We start from the raw sequence: 25571 nt of genomic DNA, 5'->3' as shown, positions 1-25571 counted from the left end.
ATTATAAATACCATGGTATAAAAATATACCATAATGTTTTTCAGGGAATAATAGGCTAAAACCACACGGAGAAAAAAAAAACAGCTAAAAATAAGCGGATTCTTTATTAAACTAAGTGGATTTCTGAATGTTTTTTTGCTCAGAAGACTTTCGTCTTTGTATAACCGGACAAATCTTCCTAATTTGTTGAATGTGCTTATTAAAAAGAAAATCTATTTAATTTAATAAGAAAATCAAGCCATGTATCTCGCTGTTGGAAATAAGTATGATAAACTTAAACTTAAGCTGAAATCTGACGATAATTTTAAAATTTTTATTTTTAGTCGGTCTTTTTGAGATGAATAATATTCATGTTAAAATGAAATGAAATTCACTTTTAATTAAACAGAATATGAGCGGATTCCACTAATTTTAAGCGGAAATCTTATTCTTTTAAGAGAGTGTACCTACTGGATCGTTTTTTTTTTTTCTTCAATTATAGTTTTAATGAGTTTTGTGAGATTCCCAAGGATTCTTCCCAAAAAATCAATAAAACTAGGAATCGAAAATAATCGGATCCCCAAGAAAAAAAAGGTTGCAGAATGCAGTTTATTCACTGATTCATTATCCACAATATTTTATTCAGTTTTCTAAAAATTAAAAAGATGTTTGATGTAACTTTTTCAAAAGCACGCAACGTCACAACCTGAAGAGAATTCTGGTCAGAACTAGCAAGAAAAACCTCCAAAGAGTTTCTCGAAGATTGACAATTTTGACACATCGTTTGCTGTGAAATATAAATAAAAATTGTGAATTATATAAGTATAATGTCTGTTTTTTTTTTTCATTGAAATCCGGTGAGGTCTGTTTGGTATTTGTATTTTTTGTTCAATTTACTGCTTATTGATTTATCCTAAGTTCATCAAGTCGCACATCAAATGAAAGGTCTTTTTGAACTCTCTAACCGATGAAAATCAAAAACTTTCTACGTACCTATCTTCGTTTTCGATATTTTTATATCCAAACATACTGTGTATTTTATTCATTTTATATTCCAATATTTCTTTTCATAATTTTATGAGATATTTTTTGTTTTTTGGCTGCCTTACAGTACACGGTACACTGTCACGTCAGAGCCTTCGTGTTTAAATCAAGTCCCCAACACCAAGCTTTTTTTCAGGGGTACTGTCCCTTACGAGTGTCTCACTTCAATCGTTCAGACTTGTCAGAAAATGTTAAATCCCTTCATTTTTGCTAAATTATTTCACGCATAAAAGAATACTTTTTAAGAAGTATAAGTCTCTATAGAAGACCTCGTCCCACAAACGTGTTTATTATTTAATTTTTACGGCCAATACCCCTCCTCCCTTCGTCAAAGAGAACGCCACTGAAATTTAAGAACTATTAATCCCTTCTAACTTAATTGTTTGTTGTTGAAAATATGCGATTTCCAACCAAATTTTCTACAAAAAATTCTTGTATCACTATAGTCTACTAGTTTATTCACCTTTAAGCAATTTTCGCACTATTTTTTCCAACTTTCTAATAAATAACAATAGAAAAATTTCTCTTCAGCATGAAGAAGACTCTCAAAAAAAGCACCATTTCTCATTTCGAAATCTCAGAAAAAGAAAATTTTCGCATGCTCGCAGAGTGTCGTTTATCTGTCAGATACAAAACATAGTCCAACAACCAAAATTTCTCCAACAATTTTAGTTTATTTCGGGATTCGGTGGCCACTGAACGTCTACTAGCTCTAGACAAACTGATCGCTACCAAAAAGATTTTTTTTTTCCTATACGGTTTTTGACTTTTTGTCAAAAAAAATAACAAAAAAAAAAAAGGAAAACACAAAAAAAGAAAACAGCCTCTTAACACAGGAAGTCTTCGTTTTTTCGTCGCTTGAAGAAAAATAGATCATTCGAATTTTTCATTTCACCTGCTTTAGTACACGAAGAATCCAAAAAAACGACCACACAAAAAAAAATATTTCGGATCGAAGAAACAAAATTTCGCAATATCGAAAAAAGTGGATCATTTCAAAAAAAAATTGTCGAAAAGGAAACATAAAAATTCAGTGATATTTTCAAAAACGCGGGGGTTATATAAGATTATTGTAGACATTGTAACATACAATTTTTTGTTTGTAGTGTCAGTGAAGAAAAAATCCTTGCCAAAAAGGAGAAAGTTCAAAATAGTTCATGCACTATTTTTTTCAAAGCAGAAAAAGTCGTTCATTTTCGTCTTTTACTTACTCTGTGTTTATAAATAGTTGCAATTCTAAAATAATCCATAAAATATACCCTGGGATAAGACAGTCCCCCTTTTAAAGATACCCACCATCATTATCATCACAACGAAGACGACAAAGAGGAGACTTTCTACTTTCAACTGAAAAAAGGAACAAACTTATGTCTTGAGAATGAATGTGAGTTTTATTTGGCAAAAAAATTAAATTAAAAAAAAATACTTAAATAAGAAAATAATTAAAAATTTTGGAAAATGTGCAAAATTTCATTGGCGGAAGAATAAACTGTCGACATCATCAACTATCTCTCTTTTGAATTTAGAAAAAAAAAAAAATAAAAACTTGTAGATATTTTATCTTATAAATAGATTGGGTTTGTTGTTGTTGGTTTTGGTTGTTTGTTTGAGTTTTTGAAAAATGTGTGTGCATTTGAAAAACCCGGCATTCTAGATCACTGGTGCAATAGAGATTGTTGTTTTTAATTCTTTATACTATCTCTCTCTTTTACAGGAAATATGTGACACAACAAATCATGAAAAACAACAAAAAATAAAATAAAAATTTAGTTATTTATAATTTTTTTGTTAAATTAAGAAAAAAAAAAAAATTAATATATAATAACATTTTCATTGAAATTGTTGTGTTTTCGAATATTCTTTTGTTTTGTATTGTGGGTGGAAATTTAAGTTTGTTTTAATGTAGCCATGACAGACTTGTACAAATTTTTGTACTTAAATTAAAAATTTTCTCACGGTTCATCTCTGTCAAAATTATAAATTTTGAAGAGTGTGTAAGGATGGGGAGGAGATTCGATCATCAGTTTTTTTCTTTTTCTTTTTATTCGACAACAAGACACACCTAATTTTTGTGAATCATTATAATTTTCATAACCACCACCTACACCTACGCATTCAACTATTGAAAATTTATATTTAAATATGAAAAAATAAATGGATCTTTTAATGATGTCAAAAACTTTAAATTAGTATAAGTTCAAATAGTCAATTGGGTGTTGGAAATTGTTTTTGACTTTATCAATTAATTTTGGATTTATTTTATTAGTATTAAAAATATCCGGATTATCAAAAAGTTCTATTGCAAATTTCAAACAATTTTTCCACAGTTTTAAATACCAGTAATGTTGATAATATTCTAACGAATACATTTTTTCAATTATAAATGATGTTCATTTAGACCACAGATTTTTATCCTAAACTGAAAATTTGTTCTTAAACGATTGAACTAGTTTCAATGTTATTTTTTTTATGGGAAAACAAACTTTTTATCGTTGAAAATCAGCTTTTTAAAAACAGTTTTATATCTTTTTTAAGTTTTCGTTTCCCAAATTAAGTTAAGTTTTGGAAGGGTCATTGTTTATAGTATTTCAGCTCAATATTTTACGGTTTTTCCAATACACAAATTTTGGAAAAGTTTGATATTCTCAAAAACGGCTAAAAGTTTTTAGGTTAGGTTTATTTTTTTTTTTTCGAAAATTATTACTAACCGTACCTGCCATAGAACTGTTTTTTTTTTTTTTCTGATTTTCTCCTAAGTCTCTGAATCAATCCTTAAACATTTATCTAGCTTTGATATTTGAAATAAAAGCTGAAAAATAAAATTGTGGAAAATGTGGCTTTGATTGTTTTTTTTTTTTTTTTAATTTGGTTTTACGGTGTAATTGCATATAACTTTTTTAAATTTTTTTTTTTGAGCAGTTTAAAAAAACGATTTTGAATATTTTCTAAAAAGGAATCCTTATAAGAAAAAATTAAATTTCACACTAATTTTGGAGCTTAATTTGATTAAAATTTAAAGATGCAGTTTCTTTTCTTTTGAAGAAAAAAATTTATGTTTTTTTTTTCGCTTTAAAAAAAAAATTATGAAATTTAAAAACAAATCTATCTATATCTTGCAATCTTGTTAAAGCTGCCACATTTTCAAATTTGGCATTTAATAATAATCAAATATAGTTTCTGAGAGCATTTTTTTAAAAAAATTTTACATTATAATTTTTTTCTTTGCAATCGAAATAATTTTTTTTTTCTTACATTCTTAGGCAAATATTAATATGGATCAAGGTCTCGAAACAAGATTTGGTTAACAGATATGAGCTCACAATGAATAGACCTATCCATTTATGTAAAATAATTAAAAATTTATTTTTTAAGGATTTTCGAGAAAAAAAAAACAAGGTTAACCCCTTGCCTAAAAAAAATCCATTTTCAAAAATTTCATCTAAATCCATTGAGTGATACATCAAAAGAAAGGTCTTTTTAAGCTCTATTCGTTACTGAAAACCAAAAGTTTCTTGGTAGTCTGAATAGACAATTTTTTTTTTAGTAATAACTAGCTACATCATTCATTCAGGATTCTAGAGTGTTGCTAGAAATATTATTCTCAGAATTGTCAGTTTGACCACTATTATTTATTTTTTTTTTGTTTTCTCAAAATGTTAAACGAAATATTTTTTGTACTAAATCAAGCCACTTGAATTTTAGATTTTTGAAATATCTAAATATTCCAGGAACGGTTTTTTGTTCATTATAAATGGAATTGAATGGAAATTAATACTTTTATAACTAAAAGATTGATTTTGTAGATAAATCTGAAAAATATCTTTCCTTCAATGTTGTTTTGACTTTCAGAAATGTATATATTATACTTATTAATAAATGTATGTATAAAAGTTGCAAGGACAAAAAGTATTAAGTTCTTATTATAATAAGAATAACCTTGAACAAAAAAAAAAAAAACATAAATACATTATTTAAACAATTTTTTGTTCTTCAAATATCATTCGAGTCTACAAGTGGTCTCATCGAACAATTTGTTTTTTCGTGTGTTTTTCTTTTTGATGTTTTTATAGAGAATGCATTTATTTCGATCTTTTTTCAAGACTTCATTTATGATTTCAAGACATATTAAAATTATATCCTCGAAATAATAATTCATGGATATTCATTATAGTAATTGACGGATAACTTCCGAGAAAATAGGCGTTTTAAAAAGGTTTTGGAATTTAGTCCTGAGAGACGGTAAAAGCTCCCTCGAATGCTGAGATTTTTATGAAATAATCATTTTTATCAACAAAAAAAACCGACTTCCATTGATAAAAACTGGGTTTTATGGTTTTTTAAATAATTTCAGGCACCAGCTTTCCAATACAAAAAGAATTATCAAAATTGGTTAAATCGGTCCAAAGTTATGAGGTAACAAACATAAAAAAAAAAAAATACAAACGAATTGAATACCTCCTCCTTTTTGGAAGTCGGTAAAAAAAATTACGTATACACCACAGTGACCCAAGTGCTTGTAGCAAATTTATTGTAAATAAACTGATTAATTTAAATTCGAGATAACAATCAGATGTTAAAATTACAATGAGAAATTGAGTCCTGCAATTCTGAATTCTTGGCTCCTATTTTTTAAAATAAAAAATATTTTTTTAACGAACAACGGTACCTTCCACAAAACAATATTCTTGATTTATGAATTTCTCGTAATCAACTTAATCCTTTATATTCGAATTAAGAACAAATAAAAAAAATTTTAAAAATAAAATTTTTTTTTTTGAAAAATAATTTTTTTTTTTTTTTCAAATGCACCGATAAAGTTTTGTTGTTTTTAAGTGTCAATTATTATTTCTTTTCAATGGCATACCAAATTTTCGTGTTTAAAAATGGGACCCAGTAGTGTATTTTATTTACTTTTAAAATATTTCAAAAAATAATGTTGCGTATACACCACAGTGACCCGTTAATTACGTTTATTTATATCTTATGATTTTATGGATTTTGTTGAAAAAATGGTTGAAATTGGCTGAGTTTTTATCCAACATCCAAAACTTATCAAATCTATATGGCACCAAGCAACCAACTGCCAACAGAATTTAAAAGGTCATTTGAACAGAATGAACAGAAATATTGACCATAATCCTAAAAAAGGGAACACGTAAGTTTAATTCCTAAAAACTGTTCCTGTTGCGGGTTTATTAAAACTAATTGCAGTCTTTTTATATTTTTTTCTCTGTGAACTCGTTAATGATGTATCAAGATCTTAATTTTATCTATTTTGTCAAATTATTGTGTCTTGTTTTTAATACCATTTAATTTTTCTTATAGAGCTCATCATCGCGAACAAATACACTTCCTACAAAACTAAAAGTGGAACGCTCCATGCCCAAATGGGTGGTACGTATTATATATAAATCCCAAACACCACATAAAATTATATTTACTTTGGAAATCTTTCAATGATAATATCCTTATTTTTTGTTTATTATTTAGACAGAAGCAAATGACCGAATTGGACCAAAGCCACCAGCACCACCACCATCTACCAATGGCGGAGGGGCTACAACCTTTCGACCACCAGCATTGCCGCCAAAAAAGAATCAACCCGAACCCGACTATGAAATAATTGAATTTTCTGGTCAGCAATATTCGAACGAACCGACAACGATAGCAATGCGTCCAAAAACTCCTGGTAGTTCAAAATATTTGCATCTAAACATAAAACAGCACATAAAAACACTGGAACATCAATTCTATTTTCAGATACTAGACGCCCCGAATCTGCAATGAAATGCACTTTATGCGGTTCCAACAATCCCTGGGTAACATGTGACGAATGCGCTCAGCAAATATTTTGTGCTTCATGCGATGATATGTTCCACAAACATCCAAAACGAAAGACACATCTAAGGAAGGTAATTATTTGAAGAAAAAGATGACATAATAATATTGGATAATAATTGTAATTGTAGACGTTTTTTTTTTTTGGGTTTTGTGATGTGTGATGGAAAAGCAAAAGTCTAAAAATATAACCTAAAGGAAGATATAGTTGACCCAGTTCCAACAAATTATATATCAATTAAGAAAATTAATTACCAAAAAGTCATAACAATAAATCAAATCATTGAGCAACTTTTTTTTTTGTTAGGATACAAGTAAAATGAATTGGTTTATTGTGTTGCGTCAGTAAAAGTCAAGAGGTCCCAATATTTTCAATAGGGCAGTGGAAAAAATGCCATTATTTTAAAAATCTTTTTTTCGTTATTCTATTCAAAGTTTTTTTTTTTTTAAATCACAAAAAATAGGAAGTTTTCCCACTTTAAAGTTTAAACATTTCTTGTAGGTAAATTTTTATTCCGATCTGGATTGATAGCAGAATGGTTATATTTTTACCGACTATATAAAACAACAAAAATATTCTTTTAATCTGTTTTAGGAAGCATTTTTCGAAGGAAACTGACCTCAAAGTCAGAAAACTATCAACGGAAAGAAAAATGAAACAGCCTTGATAAAATAATATCTGACCAATTACAAATATATCAACATTATTCAAACGCAGTTACAAAATAAACATTTTTTTTTTTTCTAAAAATGAAGACCTTAACAAGGTTTCTAGCATTAGTATTATCAGAGAAATTAGCTTTAGTTTGAGTCTTCTTATACAAAAGTTTTCTTACATGATCGAAAAATGTTTTAGGTACCTACTAACTGTAAAACAAATTTTCCCTTAGAATATACAAAACAAAAAATCACCCATTTAATTAATAACTACGGGGCACCCTGTATAGTAAAAAAAACTTTTTGTTGTTTTATTAAACGATCAATTTTTATAACTTTTTTTTAAATTTTGTTGGTCCGTTTATTTTTTGCCTTTACTGTTTCACATAAAATATGTCACTAAAAAAAAGTATAAAGAATTATTATGGACCACTAAGAGCAAAAAAAAATATAATTTTAATACTTTAAAAAAACATTTCAGAAATAGGTATGTTAACTTTAAGCATCCACTGTTGTGATAAATTTTATTTTGGAATACCCTATAAATACTAAGGACATTTTTTAAAGTTTTACTTCAATTATTTTTTTTTTTTCTGTAAGCTCTTTTTTTTCTAAGAAAATCTTTCTTCGGTCAATGATTCACCATGTGAAACAATCTTCATTGTTTTATCAGCCTTAGAAGTTTCCTTCCAATTAAAAAAAATGTACCGTTATTTTAATTCGTTCAAAAGTTTTTTTTTCTTAGACTTGTTTTATTTTTCATTTCATGTTTTACAAAATGGTATAGAGGTTATTTTTTAATTTTGATAAAGCTTCGGTAAAGTTACCCAGTATTTCTACTAAGAAAAAGTAATTTTTAAAGTTTTAACCTGACTAAATTAAAGGTTTTTTCAAAAATTTTTCTGCCTTCAAAAAAACGTCATCGGTAAAAATATCATAAAAACTTTTCTCTCATTCCAGGCTATTGAAGTTAAAAAAGGAGGTATACCCTTAATTCCACCAAAAGCTTTAACACCATCAGCTCCAGTAGCACCACCACGTCGCAATAAAAAAGGAATGCCATCGCCAATGCCACTACGAAGGGATCAGGTACGCCACTGCATCATCTCATAGAAAAATTTAAAAAAAAAAAATACCAAAAATCAAAAAACCAAAAAGAAAATGTTCAAAAAATCAAATTGTGTTTCGTGCGTGTGTTTTTTTTCAGCAAACAAAAATATATCTATATAATGTAATTTTTTTCATTCCTGAAGATTCAAAATTTGATAAAAAAAATCCTTAAAATTAAAAATTAAATTCCATATATATACAAAAAAGCTTCTGCTCTGAGATGCACGTTTTTTTTATTTTTATTTGTTTTTTTCTTCTTCTCCTTCTATAACAAAAACTATTTTGTTAAAATTGTTAATTTATATAATTACATTTATTTATTTATTTAAAAAAAATAATAAACTTTTAAAAATCCTCGGACTTTTCAATTTTTTTTTTTTCAAAATCAAAAAAAAAAGTAGTTTATTTTTTTTTCACAAAAGGCAAATAACTTAAGAACTCAATCCTAGGTGATAGGTTCTACAGCAACAACACCATCAGCCTCTCCTGTCCCTGGGGCTCAACCACAACAACAACCAGCTTGGCAAGATCGCTTAGGTTCACTAAGGCGAGGTCTTAACCTTGGCAATCGGCCATTACCAGAAACACCAAGAACACCAACCAGCGATGGAGTATCTTCAAGATCGACTACTCCAAATAGCAAATCGGTCTTCGATCAAATTCAAAAGCCACCATCGATAACATTGGAGAAAATCAAGACGAAAGCTAGTGCTACTTTAGACAGAATGGCTTTGTTGCAACAACGTTATCGACAGCATAAACAATCGAAGCAATCTATGGAAAAACTTAATGGACAAAGGGAACAAGTGAGTTAGAAAATTACCCTCTTATAACCTTCCCTTCATTTCAAAATTTTCTCCTAGATGTTACCATCTGACCAATGGTCAAACATTTCATCGCCATCACAATTTCGATCTGGCAGCATGTCATCTGGCATCAATTCATTCGATTATCCTGATGAGTCTCCGTTTCAGTTTAACCATCAGCAACAGATGTCGATGGGTGGAGGAGGCGGAGGCATGAGGGGACATGGTCCTTCGGGTAGAAATATGAGTACTTCGGTCTTCAACTTGAATCAAATGAGCCAGAGACATCATAGGGACCAACAATCACCCATGTGGAGTGGCAGTCAAATGCAACAGGTTTGTTCTAAAAATCTTTATAACCCAGAGATTATAGTGTAAAAGTTATTTTTTTACCATGTCCATTTCAGGCTCAATCTATGGCCCAGTTGAACTGTATTAATTGCCATAGTCATGGCGGATGGAATCAGCCACACCAACAACATTCAGAGGACTGGCCTGGAGCAGCAAATTCAAACTTGAACCGATCGAATATGAGTTTGAATGTCACTCACGGTTACTATCCACACAACCAGCACATGATGCATGCTCCACCGGTATTTATGAACATGCCCGGAATGTATCCCTATCCAATGGGAATGCCTGTACAAGCTATGAATCCAGGTATGAATAAGATTTCTTCCAGCTCAAAACCTCTGCTGATTACATGTTTAATTTTTCAGGAATGATGGGAATGCCATCATCAGGACGATCTCGAGCAGCTTCCCGTGCTGGATCAAGAGTTCCTTCGCCTACTCACAGTCGAAAATCTATGCAAGTTCGCAGCAAAAAACGCAATGATTTCAGTGAAAATGAGCTTACCGATGACGAAGACTCCGATAACGATGATCGTAGATCACTAATGTCCCAACGATCAGGCTTGGCAAATACAAGACGTACACGACGAGTATCAAGCGTTTCACAAGCTCTTGATCAAGAAGAACCAAGAAACCTACGATCAAAAGGTTTTAATTCAAGAGATCGCCGAGGTCCGTCAATGCCAAAATCGGTCCAAGACGACTGGACTCCAACAACAAGACGGCCTTCAATAGTTAGCAATGCCAATTCGAATTTTAATTCATATCGAAAGGTCTATTCAGATTCACCGATCTCTCCAGATTCGGAGACTTCGGAGGCACCACCGACTAGGGCATTGGTTCAAGCAAAGATTCAAGAAAAAATGAAAGAATCTTCAGTGAAGACACATGAGGCGGTATTGAGTGATAATGAAGAAACTATCAATCCACCTCAGCAGACTTCTGAACCTAAGCCATCAAGTCGTATTGAAAGTGAAGAAGTTGAATACCAAAATGGCAATGACTTGAAACAAATCGAAGACCTTACAACAGCTATTAATAATGGAGAAGATAGTTCTTCACTTGGTCCACCACCATCGACACCCGAACACGAATGGGAATGTGAGTTTTGTACTTTTGTCAACGAACCGAAGACTAAAATTTGTTCGATATGCTGCAAGACACCAAAAGCTATTCCCAAGCCAGCAGCGAAAGTTACAACATCTTCATCAACAACAACAACAACAACAAGTGTTACCAATGGCATTGGAAAACTTAAAGTATCTCAACAACAAACAGAGGACGAATCTGAAGACTACACAAATGCAGCAACCAAGAAGAAAGGTAGGAATAGAAAGATTTCATTTTTCCTCGGCACCAAAAACTAATAATATGACTTGTCAAAAAAAGCCAATCAATGGAATAATTATTATTTATTAGAAATTGTATATAATAGTAGTATGTAATGTTTTATTTTTCTTTGTTGTTGTTGTGCAAAACTACCTTCCTAACGAAATACACCTTGACATGATCCACATACTTGTTGTTTCTCTTGAAAAAAAAGGTTGATTTGACGGATTGCTTGTTTTTTGAGCTTCTTTTTAGTAGAAATTTAGAAATGTGTACTTCTAACCCACCAACTTATAGCCTTTTTTAGTTCATCGATGCCTTCTTTCCATGAAAAGATTGTACTAAGATTGAACTAAGAAATGATGGTTAGAAAAAGGTTATTTTGTAACTTTTGAGTTTTAGAGCTTTCTTTAAGCTGAATTTTAAAACAAAAACTTAGTCACTTAAACTTTGCATTCTCTAGAAATGGAACCTATCGAAGATATTTGGGCAACTTTAGACGAAAGCATTCAAGCCGAGGCCAAAAAAGTTAAAAGAAATGCTGAAACAGCTATAGAATACAAGAAAGCCGCAGCAACAAAAGATCAACAACAATCTGCTGCTGAAGAAACAAGGAGTAGAGAAGCAAGTGTGACGAAAGATAAAAAGAAAACAACACAAAAAGTCTCAACAGGTTGTGGGCCTTCACCGCCAAAAGAAATCAAAAGGGAACTTCGATCAACAGCAACTTCACCAGTACCACAGACTATTTCAACTCAGGTAATTTTTTAACCTAACCTAACCTAGCAAAAGAAATGTCGGCTTAGGTTAACCTAACCTCTATATCACACTTACAAGTTTCAAAAGAAAACATGTTTAAACATAAATTTAATCTCATTGCAGACATATGAAGATGTACCAAAGAAAATTGAAGAAAAGCACCTCCAAACTATGGAAACATCAACCGAAATGCCAACTAATGATTTTCAGGTAAAAGCCTTATAAAAGGCCTGAAATCGTCCAAAACAAAAACTTACCCAAAACAACTTTCAGAATCACTCCTTCACTCCACCAACACGAAACTTTAGTCCCAAAGAGATGTTCCCATCTTCGATGATGCAGGAACCACCATTACCATCTTCAACATCAAGAGAAGCAGCTGAAAATCTAGCTTTCATGGAAAGAAATTCAACAAGATTCTATAGAGAAATGCCAAATGATCGTTATCGCAGCTCAACTGACATTCGATCAAGTGATTTACCAACCTCAATGATGATGCATTCTCCTCGATCACAAATACCAGATTATCTATCTTTACAAAAGGTAAGTCTCAATTATATCACTCACAATCTCCATAATATCTCTATCTCACTCACTCATAACCTCTAAACAAACAAACAAAAATTCCAACTCGTCCATTTAGGCTCAAACATATCACAATGACATATTCTTTGATCCATATGCGCAATCTAAAAGAAATGAGCCAACCAGAGATCCTGAAATTGAACTTTTTATGATGTTAAAAGTATGTGTGAATCATAAACCCGTATAGAAAAAAATAACCAAATTTTTAACAAATACCATCGATCTTCTTTAACTTTCTTGACTATTTTAGGAAGCTGAACATTATAAATTCACAGCTGAAGAACTTCATGCAGCCTTGAAAAACTGTGGCGATACACATCCAATTGTTTGGCTACGAGATAACTGGTCAAAACTTGTACAAACCGTTCAAAGTTTAGCTACCAAATATGGACAAGAAAGAATTGAAAACGTAATTGGAACGATTTCTGCAATTGAAGCACGAGAAGCCTTGCGTTTACATGGAGGCAATGTTTGGCAAGCCATCTCCGAATGTGTTGAACAACGTCAGAGGAAGTATTTGGAAATTTCGGCCAAGGGAAACTATTCTCGGGAAGATATTGTTACAGCATTGACAGCTCATCATGGAAACATGGATTTGGCTTTATTGGATCTTAGCAAAACTCAATTAAAACCCTTTCTAATGAGAGTTTGGGGCTCTCCCGGTGGAGTTGAGAATGAAAGTGCTAATTTTTTGGCATCACAACCATCACAACCTTTTTCACCACCAGCTCCAAAAACTGGTTAGTAGCGGAATATTTTGATACTTAAATACTGTTTGGAACCTCTTCTAACCAATTTTGATATTTTGTTTTGTTTTTTGGTTTTTTGTATAATTTTTTTTTTTTTTTTTTTGATTTGATTAAACTTTAGTTTTTTAGATCAACTCTTTGCTTTTGTTTTCATTTTGATTTGATTTTATTATTTTTATAGAAATCAGTTTGCCAATTCATGAATTTCTAACTGCAAATGCAGAACAAATAGCATTTACACAAGATCAAGCTTCATACAGAAATGTATCATCAAATTACAATAGTCAATTCGATGATCTTTATACCACATCATCACAACAGCAAAATAAAAATGTCTTGAAAGATCTTGAGATTCTAATTGGTAATATGGAACAGGTACAAGCTAAACAAAATGGTCAAATACTGCGTAGTATGGAAGATATGTTGGGTAATCTTTTAGCTAAAAAGTCTCCACTCGTCGAAGCTGAAATGGATTCAGATGCGGAGAGAATATTTATGAAAAGTCCAATATATTCGAATAGAAATGCAAGTGGTAATAATTTATCGAGTAAGACAGGAGGTAATGATGATGATGATGTGAAGAATTTTGTTTGGCAACATATTCAAGATATTGTTCCGAATTTGGTTGAGCAAGTTGAAAGGGATCTTCTTGAGCCATCATCACCACCATCAGCAGTGCCAGCACATTTTGAAGAAGAAGAAGCTGTTCGACTTGTTGAACCACCGCCAATAGATGCTGATGAGTTTATAATGGAAGAAGTTATTAGACCGAATTTGAAGAATTCAACTGAAGAAGAAGAACCTAAAGTTGAAATGGAAGAAGTGCAAGTTATGGAAGATTTTAAGACAGAACAAGAAAGGGCACTTTTGAGAAAACAAACAGAAGAATATGATTTGATAATGTTGAAAAATCTCCCTCATCAAGTATTTAAATCGGCAATAGGTCCTGAATCTTCAAGTGAAGAAGAAAGTAGTGAAGAAGAATCAAGTGAAGAGGAAGATAGTCAAGAAGAAATATCTTCTAGAGATTCACAAACTCCTTCTACTGCAAATAAGAATCAAGAATCGGTGAAGAAAAGTGCAACGATTGTAAATGTCAAGGCCGATCAAAAGGCTGAGTCCCCTGAGCTTCAGGTAAAAACTGAAGAAGAAGTTTTTGCTATGCCCATCACTTCTTCAACCAGTGTTGAAAATTCTGAAACACCTGAAGATTTGCCAACAACTACAACTGAAGATAAAGATGAAACCAGCAAGAAAGACAAAAGTCAAGGCAACAGAGGATATATTTTCCGTTTTGGTTTCAATAGTTCAAGAAGAAACCGAAGACCTCGAACTCGTCGTTCTATTAAGAGAGAGAAGAAAAATGCAGATAATGAAATCGAAGGAAATGAAAGTCATCAGTCGGAATATCTTGAAGCTGAAGAAATGTCGGCTTCAGTAGAAAATCCAGCAGAAATACAAACTCCGACACAAGAAGAAGATAAGTCGGGTTTAACTGAAGAAATTCAAAGTGAAGATCAACCTTCTACATCTACATCTGGGAAAGATATACAAGTTTCATCTTCCCACAATGAAATCATTGAAACTGAAACAATAGTTAAGATCAATGAAGAACCTGATATAACAGAAAAGAAGACTAACAAAAATTTGAAGAAGCGATCAAATATTCCATCATGTACAAAGCTTAAGCAAATAAAAAACACCGATATAACTCCTCAAGCAAATCACCAAAGTGAACATACTGTTGAAACAGAGAATAAAGTTGAATCTTCACCAAAAAACATTGAATCTGATGTCTCAAATCAAACACTTCTTAAAACAACACCTCCTTTAGAAGTGGTAAAAAAGAAAAACAATTCTGAAGATATCGATGATTCAAAGCCCAGTACAAGTTCCACACGCAAAACTTCACAGTTGAAGAAACCAAAAATTCGAAATGCAGTTAAACAATCGAAAACGGTTAACCCAGAAGATATTAAATCTAAAGAAGATAATGATGCTTTATTACCTAGCACAAGTACAAAAACAAAGGAATCATTAAAAATATCTGATGCAGAAAGTTTAAAGGCTACGGAATCAATTGAAGAAACAGAAATAAAGCCTAGTAGTACAAAAGCACCTGATTCCGTAGAAGTAAAAGCAATTGTTAGAGAAAAATCAAAAGCTGAAGAACCACTTGTTTCTCAGCAGAGTTTATCAAACGAAAACTCAGTTTCTTCACCAACTTTAAAGAAGAAACCAAGCTCAAAGATTCCTGTCAGGCGAACAACAAGTTCCACAAGTCTTAAATCAATTGAGAGTACTTCAAACTCTTTGACGCCAACTCCAACAACTGAATCTTCAAAATCGCCATTTAATTTTGAAGAACAGCAAACTTCTGAAAAAGATCAAAAAGGTTTCTCAACTGAAGATGAAGAACAGTATTTAGATGTTCAAAGTGCTTCTTCAGAAGATGAAGAAGATGAAACTAATTTCTATAATGCAATTGAAGATGTAGTAGTTGTTGTTCAACCAGTTACAGCCAATTTACCAAATAATGCAATATCAAAAGAAGATGAAGATAATTCAGATCAAGAACTTTATAGTATTGCTGATAGTGAAGAACCAAATTCACTCAGCACTCGAGATCTAATGCAATCTCCTTCTTCTGAAAATGAAGTTCTGCTAATTCTTGATAACCAATCTTCATCTTCTGCTATTTTGCAATCTTCATCAGCAACAATAACACCTGTTTCAAGTAGTAAATCAATTGATTTCAAATATTCTGATCCATCGAAACAAAATTTATCAGAACTTGTTGAAGATACCCAAAGATTGATAAAACAAATGAAAGAAGAAATCAATATTGATATGGCTGCTTATGATTCTGAAGATGAAGATTATAGTGATGATGGAGATGATTATTCATATGAAGATTATGAAGAAGAATATGAAGAAGATGAAGATGACGAAGAAGAAGAAGAAAATTCTGAAGAATTCATTGAAGAAGAAGAAACTGAAAATGATGAAGAATATAGTAATGCTGATATAGGGGAAAGTGATAATGAAGATCATTTATTGGAAGATGTACAAGAAGAAACTGCACAAGACCAGACCGAAATAGATGATATTCAACTAGAACTTTTTAGCCATAATAAGAAAGAACTACAAGGAGAAATTATTGTTCAGGAAAACATTGAAACAATTGAAGAAGAACTTCAATCATTACCACACATACCATCTACAGATCATGCTTCATTAGTAGTAGTTGTAGAAAATTCAGTCTTAACTAATGAACAGCTTCCAGTCGACACAGATCTTAATACAATTTCAGTAGTTTCAGGTGTTCCTGTTACTGAAGAAGAAAAGTCCACTTCTTCACTTAATTCTGAAGCAGTTTTGGAAAATGATATTCAATCTGTGATTGACAATGTTGAAATAACAACTGTTGATGATACTTCTGTTGTTAAAGGACTTAAACAAGTTCAATCAGAAATGAAGAAGGTTCTTCAATCTGAACCTCAAAAATCAGAAATTACCGAAATAAATGATTCTAAGCCTTCGACCAGCAATGTAACCAAATTAATAGTAAAAGAAAGCAAAGTAGTGGAACAATCTTCATCGAAGAAGCTTCTTCACAAAAAATCTCAAGAATCACGTCAAAAATCGAAGAAACCAAGTGTAGCTGAAGAAAATGTTGAAAACTCGCTTCAAAATGGTCAACTGGAGAATTCGTCATCATCTTCATCAACACAAGAAACCCTACAGGAAAATGACGCATCTAAATCAAATCTGTCAAAAGCTTCAGAAAATGTGAGAGTCTTAGAAGAATCAAACCAATCTTCTACATCAAGACCCAACCAGGAACGACAAAGTGAAGAACCAATAATTGAAGAATCAAAATTTCAAACTGAAATTAAATACACTGAACCTAGAACTGGTCTTCCGAAGTTCTCCGAACCGACTACTTTATCAAACTCATCTAAAAATGATCTTCAATCTGTGTCAAATCAAGAAAATTCAGTTCTAGAAGTAGAAGAACCGTCTTCATCAAGCTTCAACATTCAGCAACTCCTAGATGAACAATTGAAGATCAACAATCTAGAAAGTGCAACTACAAATAAAGAATCTTCAATATCCAACAACGAAGATCTTCAAACAAATTCTGACCCATCTTCAATAGAAGAACCTATAACAGAAATTCGTGATGAACCAACAACTTCAGCAACTCCAATTGAAGATCACAAAGATCTCCAAAACAAAACTAAGCCGCCTTCAACCAGTCTTGACAGTGATAATATTCCTGGAACTTCAAATGCACGAAAATCACCTCCGAAAAAGACAGCCAGTAAAATTCCGAAACCCAAAACAAACTCAAAACCAATCCCAGTACCAACACGATCAAAGTCTTTCTCAGCACCATCACCAATTGGAGTGTCTTCAGTTCGTGCCATTCAACAAGAACTCTTCAATAAACAAGCCCAACTGGCAAAAACTCCAGCTCCCAGTTTTCAAAAACCTCCACCGCCAAAACTAGTCCGGAAGAAATCCATCACCGATGCAATATCTAAATTTACTCAAGCAACTTCAGAGCATACCATTCAAAGGTCCCGTACCCAGCCAAAAATTCCGAAAATACCCAAAAAGAAATACCATGAGACTTGTTTCAGTGATGATGATTATCAAGACTCCACATCGGACGATGAAGAGCCACCACCACCGGCTGAAGCTCGTTTGAGAAAGCAAAGTGCTCCGGTCTTTAGAACCTATGCCAGCATAATCGAATTGCAAGTCGAACAGCCTGAGGTGAGTTTTTTTTTTATTTTTCCATCAAGAGAAAATATTTGTAAAAGCTTTTGTTTATAGATCTGTGCTAGGAGACTAATGGATGAACAATTGGTCACAAATATGGCCGAGGCTCAAATTGCAGCTGCACTTGTTGGAATGAGATTTCAACAAGATGTTTCCATTTGGGCAGCCAAGGAATGCTGTGACCTAGAACAGGCAATATCACTCTTGCAACAAGAATGTGAGCTGTGCATGGGTTCGTATCCCATGAATCAAATAGTTTCAATGCTCAAATGCACCCACAAGTGTTGCAAGCAGTGTGCAAAGAATTATTTTACAATTCAGGTAAGTTTGTTTGAAGAATGATGTAATTTTGCTTCTATAAAGCCTTATAGAAGCCACAGTAGCATCTGTAAAGCTTTAAAGAAGCAATTTTGCTTTAAAGAAGCTAAATTGATAGTCGATCTCCAGAGTCTTAACAATCATGCAAACAATTTTGCTTCTTTAAAGCCTTATAGAAGCCAAAATAGCATCTGATAGTTCCAAAACAGAGTCTTATATATTTTTGTGATGAAAACCCTTTCTAGATTACCGATAGAAGTATTAACGACTGCAACTGTCCATTCTGCAAAACTCCAGAACTTAACGATCCAAATGTTCTTGAAGATGAAAATCTTGAGTACTTTTCCAATTTGGACATTTTCATTAAGAACATCGTCGAACCCGAAGTGCACGAACTCTTCCAGCGAAAATTACGTGACAGGACATTAATGCAAGATCCGAATTTCAAATGGTGCATTCAGTGTTCATCGGGATTCTTTGCTAGACCCAAACAAAAGAGGCTGATATGCCCTGATTGTGGTTCGGTAACCTGCAGTCAGTGTCGAAAAACGGTGAGTAACATTTTACAGAAGAGGTGAACTTATTTCTAAAAAAAAAAAACTTTTTCCAGTGGGAAAAACAACATGAAGGTCTGACATGTGAAAAATTTCAAGAATGGAAAGACGCCAATGATCCCGAAATCCAAGCCAAGGGCGTTGCTGAACATTTAGCCATAAACGGTATTGACTGTCCGAAATGTCGTTTCAAGTATTCTCTAGCTCGAGGTGGCTGCATGCACTTCACCTGTACACAGTGTAAATTTGAATTCTGCTATGGTTGTGGAAGACCGTTTATGATGGGTGCCAAATGTACTATTTCACCATATTGTTCAAAGCTGGGCTTACACTCACATCATCCACGCAGCTGTTTGTTTTATTTGCGTGACAAAGAACCACACACATTGCAGAATTTATTACTGCAGAATGATGTACCGTTTGATGTAGATCCAATTGTGGTTGAAGGAGGTTCTAAGTCGAGTTCGAAATGTCCCATTCCATTGCAAAAAGAAACCCCCAAAGGTTTGGTTGATACTGTATGCAATAGTGATGTTCAAAATGATCATGCTGGACTTTGTCGGTAAGTATAATATTGGTATGACGAGGGGTTTGAAAAGTGCAATTTTTTGCTTTTGATTTTTATAGTCAACACTATGTGGAGTATTTGGCTGGGAAGGTGTCAAAAGCCAGTATTGACCCGCTACCTATACTCGATCTGACCGATTGCGTACAGGAATTACGAAGACGAGGTCTGCCCTTACCTGAACGTGGCCCATGGGATACAGATGAGATTTACAGAGAAATGTGCTCAAAGGTTTGTGTATTCGCTAAATAATTTTTGATTGCAAGGTTTAAAGGTTTTAAGGTTGGATAAATGATGGAACCTTCATTTCACTTGTTTCTTCAGAAATTTATCGTTGATTTCGATATGTTGCATACTCAAGTAAGAATAAGGTTGTTTTCCTCACTATTTTAAAGAAACTTAGTTTCTGTGGCTCTTTCGGTTTCATTGGAAGATAAAAGTTAAGATTGTTTGTTTATTGAAAGACTAGAAATTAATAGTGTTTGATTAAAAATAGATTCTAAATGTGTACTTTTAACAACTTGGGGTGACCTCAAGGTTAATGTCTTCACTATTTTAGTGGATCTTTGTTTCTTCGACTCTTTTTGTCCCCACGTTAAATGAAAATTTCGATTGTTTTTTTCAATAAAAAACTTGAATTCCTAGCATTTGAATCTTTGTTTACAAATTTTGAAAACCGGTAGGTTGATGTCTTCACTATTATTTAAATTATGCAATTTCTATCACTCTTTTTGTTCCATTAGAAGATAAAAATTTCGATTGTTTGTTGATTGAGAGACCAGAACTCCTAGTTTTTGACAAATTGTTCAAAAACGTCTTTTTTTACAAATTTTGAAAACCTTAAGGTCGATGTCTTCACTATTTTATAGAAACTCAATTTCTTGGACTCTTTTTGTTCAATTAGAAGATGCAAATTCTGATTGTTTGTTAATTGAAAGACTAGAATTCCTAGTTTTCTACAAGTTGATCATAGACATCCTTTTTTAAAAATTGGGAGGAACCTTAAGGTTGATGTCTTCACTATTTTATAGAAACTAAGTTTCTTTGAATTTTTCCATCCCCCATTAGATGGAAATTTCGATTTTCACTTTCACTGAAAGATTAGAATTCCTGATTGTGTTGATCAATAACGCCCTTTTTTACAAATTATGGGGGGGACTTTAAGGTTGATGCCTTCACTATTTTAAACAAATTTAGTTTTTTTCGTCTCATTTTCTCATTTTCTTCTATAAGAGTTTGAGTTTTGTTGATAGAAAGACTAGAAATTACTATTTTACACTAAAAGTTGAAACATTTTCTGTTTTAAAGATTACTTACTATAAAGGTTGTTGTCTTTGCTATTTTAACACAAATATAGTTTAACTTAACTATTTCTGTCCTGATTATTTAAATCTTAAGAAATCTTCTAATATTTATATCCTTTATATTTTTTGCACACTAATAAATTTTATATTATATTAAATTTCTTAATTTATTTCGTTGCAGGTAATCAAAGAGAAAATTCCTCTCTAATGAACTTGAAAATCAATCCACAGCCAAGGTTGGCATATTAAAATAACTTTCTCAATCAAAAACAAACTTTAAACAAAAAATTAAAAAAAAAAAATATACATCTATTTATACATAAATAATATGAAATATTGATTTTCTATTGAAGATGAAATGAAATGTAATCTCAGAAAACAAAAAACAAACATAAAATAAATTTACCTGTAGTAGGAGAGAGATGCATTTTAAAATCACCAAAGCTTGCCTCTTTCAATATGATGGAGAAATGGAAGAGATGGGAGACAGAATGCATCAGAAATGCAGTCTACTGGAAGCAGTGTTTTTTTTTTTTTTAAATTGATTTACTTACTCTTACTCGTAATTAATTTACATAATAAAATTATATCCTTTAAAAAGGGACAGAGATTTGAGAGTATTCGTGAATTTTATCTTTTAAGTTATTTATTTGCATGGATAAAGTTGAGAATATAATTGATTTTATTTGTAAAATGGATTATAGGAGTTTTTTGATTCGATTATGAGTGAATTTTTTGGTTTTTGTAGCAGTAAAATTGGGTAAAGGTAAGTCAAGTGAAAATCACCACCACCAGCAGGGTTGTCTTCGAAAATGTTAAGAAAGAAATAAATATTTCGATTGCAAATAATTCAGCAACCAGACGTTCAAGAAACTTTTGGTTTTCAGCTATAAATAGAGCTTAATGAGACCCTTCTTTTGGTGTATCACTCGATGGAGGACTTTTTTTTAAAATGCATTATTTTTAGGTAAGGGGTTAACCTTGATTTTTTCTCGAAAATCCGAAAAAAAATTAGCCCTTTTTTTACATAATTTTTTATACCTGTTCATTGTGAACTCAGTTCACAAAAGTTTTCAAAAGTGACGCACGTAAGTTTTCAAAAGTGACGTGCGTCAGTTTTCAAAAACTGGCCCGCATCACTCGTGCACTCGATTTTGTTACAGGTATTGCAGTGTAAAGGCTTAACCCTCTACCGCATACTAACCCATATATGGTTTATCGATTTCATATCGATTTATTCCCGTTATATTGCACCAAATGTCAAAAAGAAAAAACTATAATAAAACTACGTCTATTTTTTTATAATTAACCCGTTTTTATTATCAGTAAGAGAGTCGGCATTCTGAAATAAGCTCATTGTTTCAAGAGCATGTCTAAAGTGCAAATCAGTGAATAAAAGTGTGAACTTTTCAAGGATTTTTTTATAAGAAATAAGTAAGTTGCATCCAATTAAAAATAAGTTTCGTATGAATTTATTATACTTTTATATGTTTACGTAGTTTGTTTTTTGTTTTTTTAATAATTTTTGTCTTTTTTTGCGTTTTTACCAAAACACCATATATGGGTTATCATGCGTTGGCGACTTACATTACTGATTTTTGTGGGAATTTTTTTTTTTTTTTTGTAAAATTAATTCGAAGACTTTCTATGGAAAAAATAAGTGTGTAAATGCTAAAACTGGTGATGGCTTTCGAAGTGATGACGATCTAGCTTCAGATTCTGGCCCTTTTTAACATCAAACAAGCCATCTCCGAGCACTTTTGCAAATCTGTAACACCTAAAATGCCACGAAAAAGATGATGCCCTTCAGCTTTGGCATGTGATCAAAGCAGAGATGGAACAAAACAAAGCTGAGGGAGTTATATACAAGTCACGGAAGTCCAGCCCCATCTAATCCCGAAACTCCAATTCACTCACAACAATCAAGGGCAAAAGCCGTTGAATTCAGTACTAACTGAAAACATCGACCATATCCCTGAATGGCAAACAAAAACACCAATATATCAAATTTCGGGACTGAAAACGTATTGTGTACATGTAGAAAATGAAGGGGTTCTTCTGCAACAATGATAAAAGAAAGAGTTTGAATAAATTCCATGAATAAGGAAAGTCCAATGTAATAAAAACATATTTTACAAAACATACCTTAAATGCATACTAAACCATATATGGGTTATTAATTGTTTGCTGGAAATCGACTTGCTGCATACTAACCCATATATGGTTTATGTTTCTAAAAATTTATATATATGTAAAAAATAAAAAAATTTATGTAATACCTTTTTTCAACCCCTAATAAAGCTAAAAAATTGTTAAAAAAAATTTTATTTCATTTCGTTCATAATTCATGCAGTAGAGGGTTAAGGTTTTTTTAAGTCTGCGGTAAATATTAATTTTTCTCTCTTACAGTTATAGAAACGAACAACATTATCGGGTCTTGATAAGAATACTGTGCAAAGAATTAAAATGTTCTTCTTTAAAGTACAATAGGAGTTTGACTCTTTGGAGTTTGAAAAAAAAGTTTATCACACACAGGAGGCTCTTGAAATAGTATTAGTTTACTATCAACACATTGTTTTTATTTTCTTGGGTCCCTGAAAGGAAAAATTACAGAATATTGTTTTCCAGACCTATACATTACATATGACCAGGGATAGGATCTTGTGGACCTAAAAACTTAAAAAAAGGCAAAATAAAACTCCCAAAAAGGCATAAAATGGCATTTATTGAGAGAAAAAATGAAATATAAAAATTAATTGTAGTAATTTGAACAATCATGATTTTTTTTTTAAATTTCAGGTAACAAGCGCCTGTGATTGTCCCTTAAGAGTACTTTAAATTGGCTAAAAGAATTCTCTACATCTGTAGACACGAGTTGAGCCGAAATAAAGAACTTTTTTTTTCGAGGGTGCTGTTTTCAAATCAGTTATTCTTTTTTTCTATCTTTTTTCGTTGCTGAGATATTCACGTATTGTTTGACGTAAACACCAAATTTTAGCATTTACGTCAAAATTTTTATTGCAATTTATGAACATTTTGAGAATTGTTTTGACATACATACGGCGATGTTTTTTTTGACGTACAAACGTGTATGAACAAAAGAAACTTCTGATTTTCATGGCGTATACGGCAAACTCATTTTGGACAAAAATTTAAATATTTTGAATACTAAACGAATTTCAGATGTCCAATTGTAGAAAAGATAAATTTTAACTATATGTATATATTAACTAAAAATCAAAAAATGCCGTATACGGCACTTAAATACTAGGGCGACGATATGCATACATGAATATTGTAAATTGAGTAAATCCTAGTACGCAGCTGAAGCGAAACGAAATTTTCCATACAAAATTTTCCATACAAAACTTTCCATACGAAATTTTGAACGAAATTAAATTTGTTTTGTTTTTGCTTTAAGACTTATTTTCTGATGTTTTTTCTTGAATTTTTTTATTTGTGGTATTTTTTCTTTAATATGTTCGCTATTGACTTTGGAGACTTCAAAATTTTTCGTTTCGCTTCAGCTGCGTACTAGGCGTAAGTTAGCTTGAGTAGTTAGCTTTTGAACATGTCGGTTGCCGGCCGCGCAATAGACCGTAGAAGGCAATAAATGGTAGCAATAGCAGACAAACAAGTTGCATAGGTAGATCTTTTCACTCGAATTTGTTTGTGTGGGATAATTAGTGAATACTAAATATGGATATTCAGGCCTATCGAGGTATCCGTTCGGAGAAACGATGGCCCGTTCCGATCGGAACTTACATATCTTTCAAGGTATCCACTTCTGAACAAAAAAATAAAGTATACAATTTTGTGTGAAGGCATTACTTTAAAGACGCTAAAAAGATAAAAAACATAGGAAAAGGCAAAAAAAAAGGCAATAACAGGAGAAAAGGCAAAAAAAGGCAATAACGAAAGAAAAGGCAAAAAAAAAGGCAAAATAAAATACATATATTTGGCACGAGGGGGACGTGAAACGTGTTTGTTTTTAATCTATAATGTCGTAGGATTAAGCAAGAAAAAAAGGCAAATTCCACAACATCCTATCCCTGCATATGACTGTTTGCCTCAAAAAAAAAAACTTTAGCCCTAAAAAGATCGCCTGTACTGTCTTGGAGTTCATCATACTTGATGGGATCCTGTTGAGGAGTAGTATTAATTCTTACAGGGCTAGCGTCTGATACTGTTTCGGTAATATGTGCCTTAAATTTTTTGTGAATTCATTACGGGTAATTGCAACGGTCCAAACTAAGTCACGAAATTCACCATTTTATTTTGTACAAAAACCAATATTTCCATGCTCTCTATATGAAAACTAATATGTTCTTTACATTCAAATTAATTTCATTCAATCATTCTTCTATAAGTAGATATTATTTCAATCTGTCTGTCCTAATTAGCATAAACAAAAAAAAAGGAAAAGATTTATGTTTAAAAAAACATTGTCTATGTTCATTTCGAGCCCATAAACTACATCCAAGCAAAAAAAAATTTAAAACTTATTAATCTCTCAATCGAACAGCAATGAATTACGAACTGAAATTTCCGGGCTATATTAACAAGTTTTCTATAAATTAAAAAAAATATTTATTTTTTTTTTTTTTGCAAATTAGAGTTGTGAAAAAAATTTAAATTTATTTTAACAGAAATGATAATTTTTTTGTTTGCATTTAATAAAAATAAACACAAAATCTGACTTATGACATTATTATTATTTTTTTTTTTTTTTTCAAAAAATATGTGAAAATGCCATTTTTCGAAAATTTCAATTCAAAACTCCCACACAAATTACACATGGTCAATGTCATGAGACTTTTTATATTTCGC

At 31.9% G+C, this 25571-nt stretch overlaps 2 protein-coding genes across 3 annotated transcripts; both read left to right on the top strand.

Annotated features, from left to right (window-relative positions):
* The first annotated feature begins 1678 nt into the window (after nucleotides 1-1678).
* Nucleotides 1679-13258, top strand: LOC129916822 (E3 ubiquitin-protein ligase lubel-like). 2 transcript variants are annotated; one of them, XM_055996995.1, is made up of 14 exons: nucleotides 1679-2407; nucleotides 6349-6417; nucleotides 6514-6712; nucleotides 6784-6935; nucleotides 8479-8607; nucleotides 9078-9434; nucleotides 9492-9770; nucleotides 9842-10094; nucleotides 10154-11110; nucleotides 11580-11875; nucleotides 11999-12085; nucleotides 12149-12418; nucleotides 12519-12620; nucleotides 12711-13258. In XM_055996995.1, exons 1-14 carry the CDS (start codon nucleotides 2402-2404, stop codon nucleotides 13203-13205), a joined length of 3651 nt encoding a protein of 1216 aa, XP_055852970.1. In that variant the 5' UTR covers nucleotides 1679-2401; the 3' UTR covers nucleotides 13206-13258. The 2 variants fall into 2 exon arrangements, with proteins under 2 accessions (XP_055852970.1, XP_055852971.1); XM_055996996.1 differs by lacking the exons at nucleotides 9078-9434; nucleotides 9492-9770; nucleotides 9842-10094; ... (4 more) ...; nucleotides 12519-12620; nucleotides 12711-13258 and having other exon boundaries at nucleotides 1689-2407; nucleotides 8479-8870.
* Nucleotides 13259-13575: 317 nt separating this feature from the next.
* LOC129915227 (E3 ubiquitin-protein ligase lubel-like) lies at nucleotides 13576-20949 on the top strand. Its single transcript, XM_055994707.1, has 6 exons — nucleotides 13576-17994; nucleotides 18055-18321; nucleotides 18564-18869; nucleotides 18929-19434; nucleotides 19500-19668; nucleotides 20923-20949. The coding sequence occupies exons 1-6, from the start codon at nucleotides 13576-13578 to the stop codon at nucleotides 20947-20949; spliced, it is 5694 nt and encodes a 1897-aa protein (XP_055850682.1).
* The last annotated feature ends 4622 nt before the right edge of the window (nucleotides 20950-25571 follow it).

This window comes from Episyrphus balteatus, chromosome 3 (genome assembly GCF_945859705.1).
Source record: "Episyrphus balteatus chromosome 3, idEpiBalt1.1, whole genome shotgun sequence".
Taxonomy (NCBI): Eukaryota; Metazoa; Arthropoda; class Insecta; order Diptera; family Syrphidae; genus Episyrphus; species Episyrphus balteatus.
This window is presented reverse-complemented; position numbering and strand designations above follow the sequence as displayed.

Excerpts from the sequence above, each read along its gene's own strand:
- LOC129915227 (XM_055994707.1), top strand. The coding sequence starts at position 13,576 with ATGGAACAGGTACAAGCTAAACAAAATGGTCAAATACTGCGTAGTATG. Across the intron at positions 18,322-18,563 it reads AGAATTATTTTACAATTCAG|ATTACCGATAGAAGTATTAA; the intron begins GTAAGTTTGTTT and ends AACCCTTTCTAG. Across the intron at positions 19,669-20,922 it reads ACAGAGAAATGTGCTCAAAG|GTAATCAAAGAGAAAATTCC; the intron begins GTTTGTGTATTC and ends ATTTCGTTGCAG.
- LOC129916822 (XM_055996995.1), top strand. Across the intron at positions 11,111-11,579 it reads TGCAGCAACCAAGAAGAAAG|AAATGGAACCTATCGAAGAT; the intron begins GTAGGAATAGAA and ends TGCATTCTCTAG. Across the intron at positions 12,419-12,518 it reads ATTATCTATCTTTACAAAAG|GCTCAAACATATCACAATGA; the intron begins GTAAGTCTCAAT and ends TCGTCCATTTAG.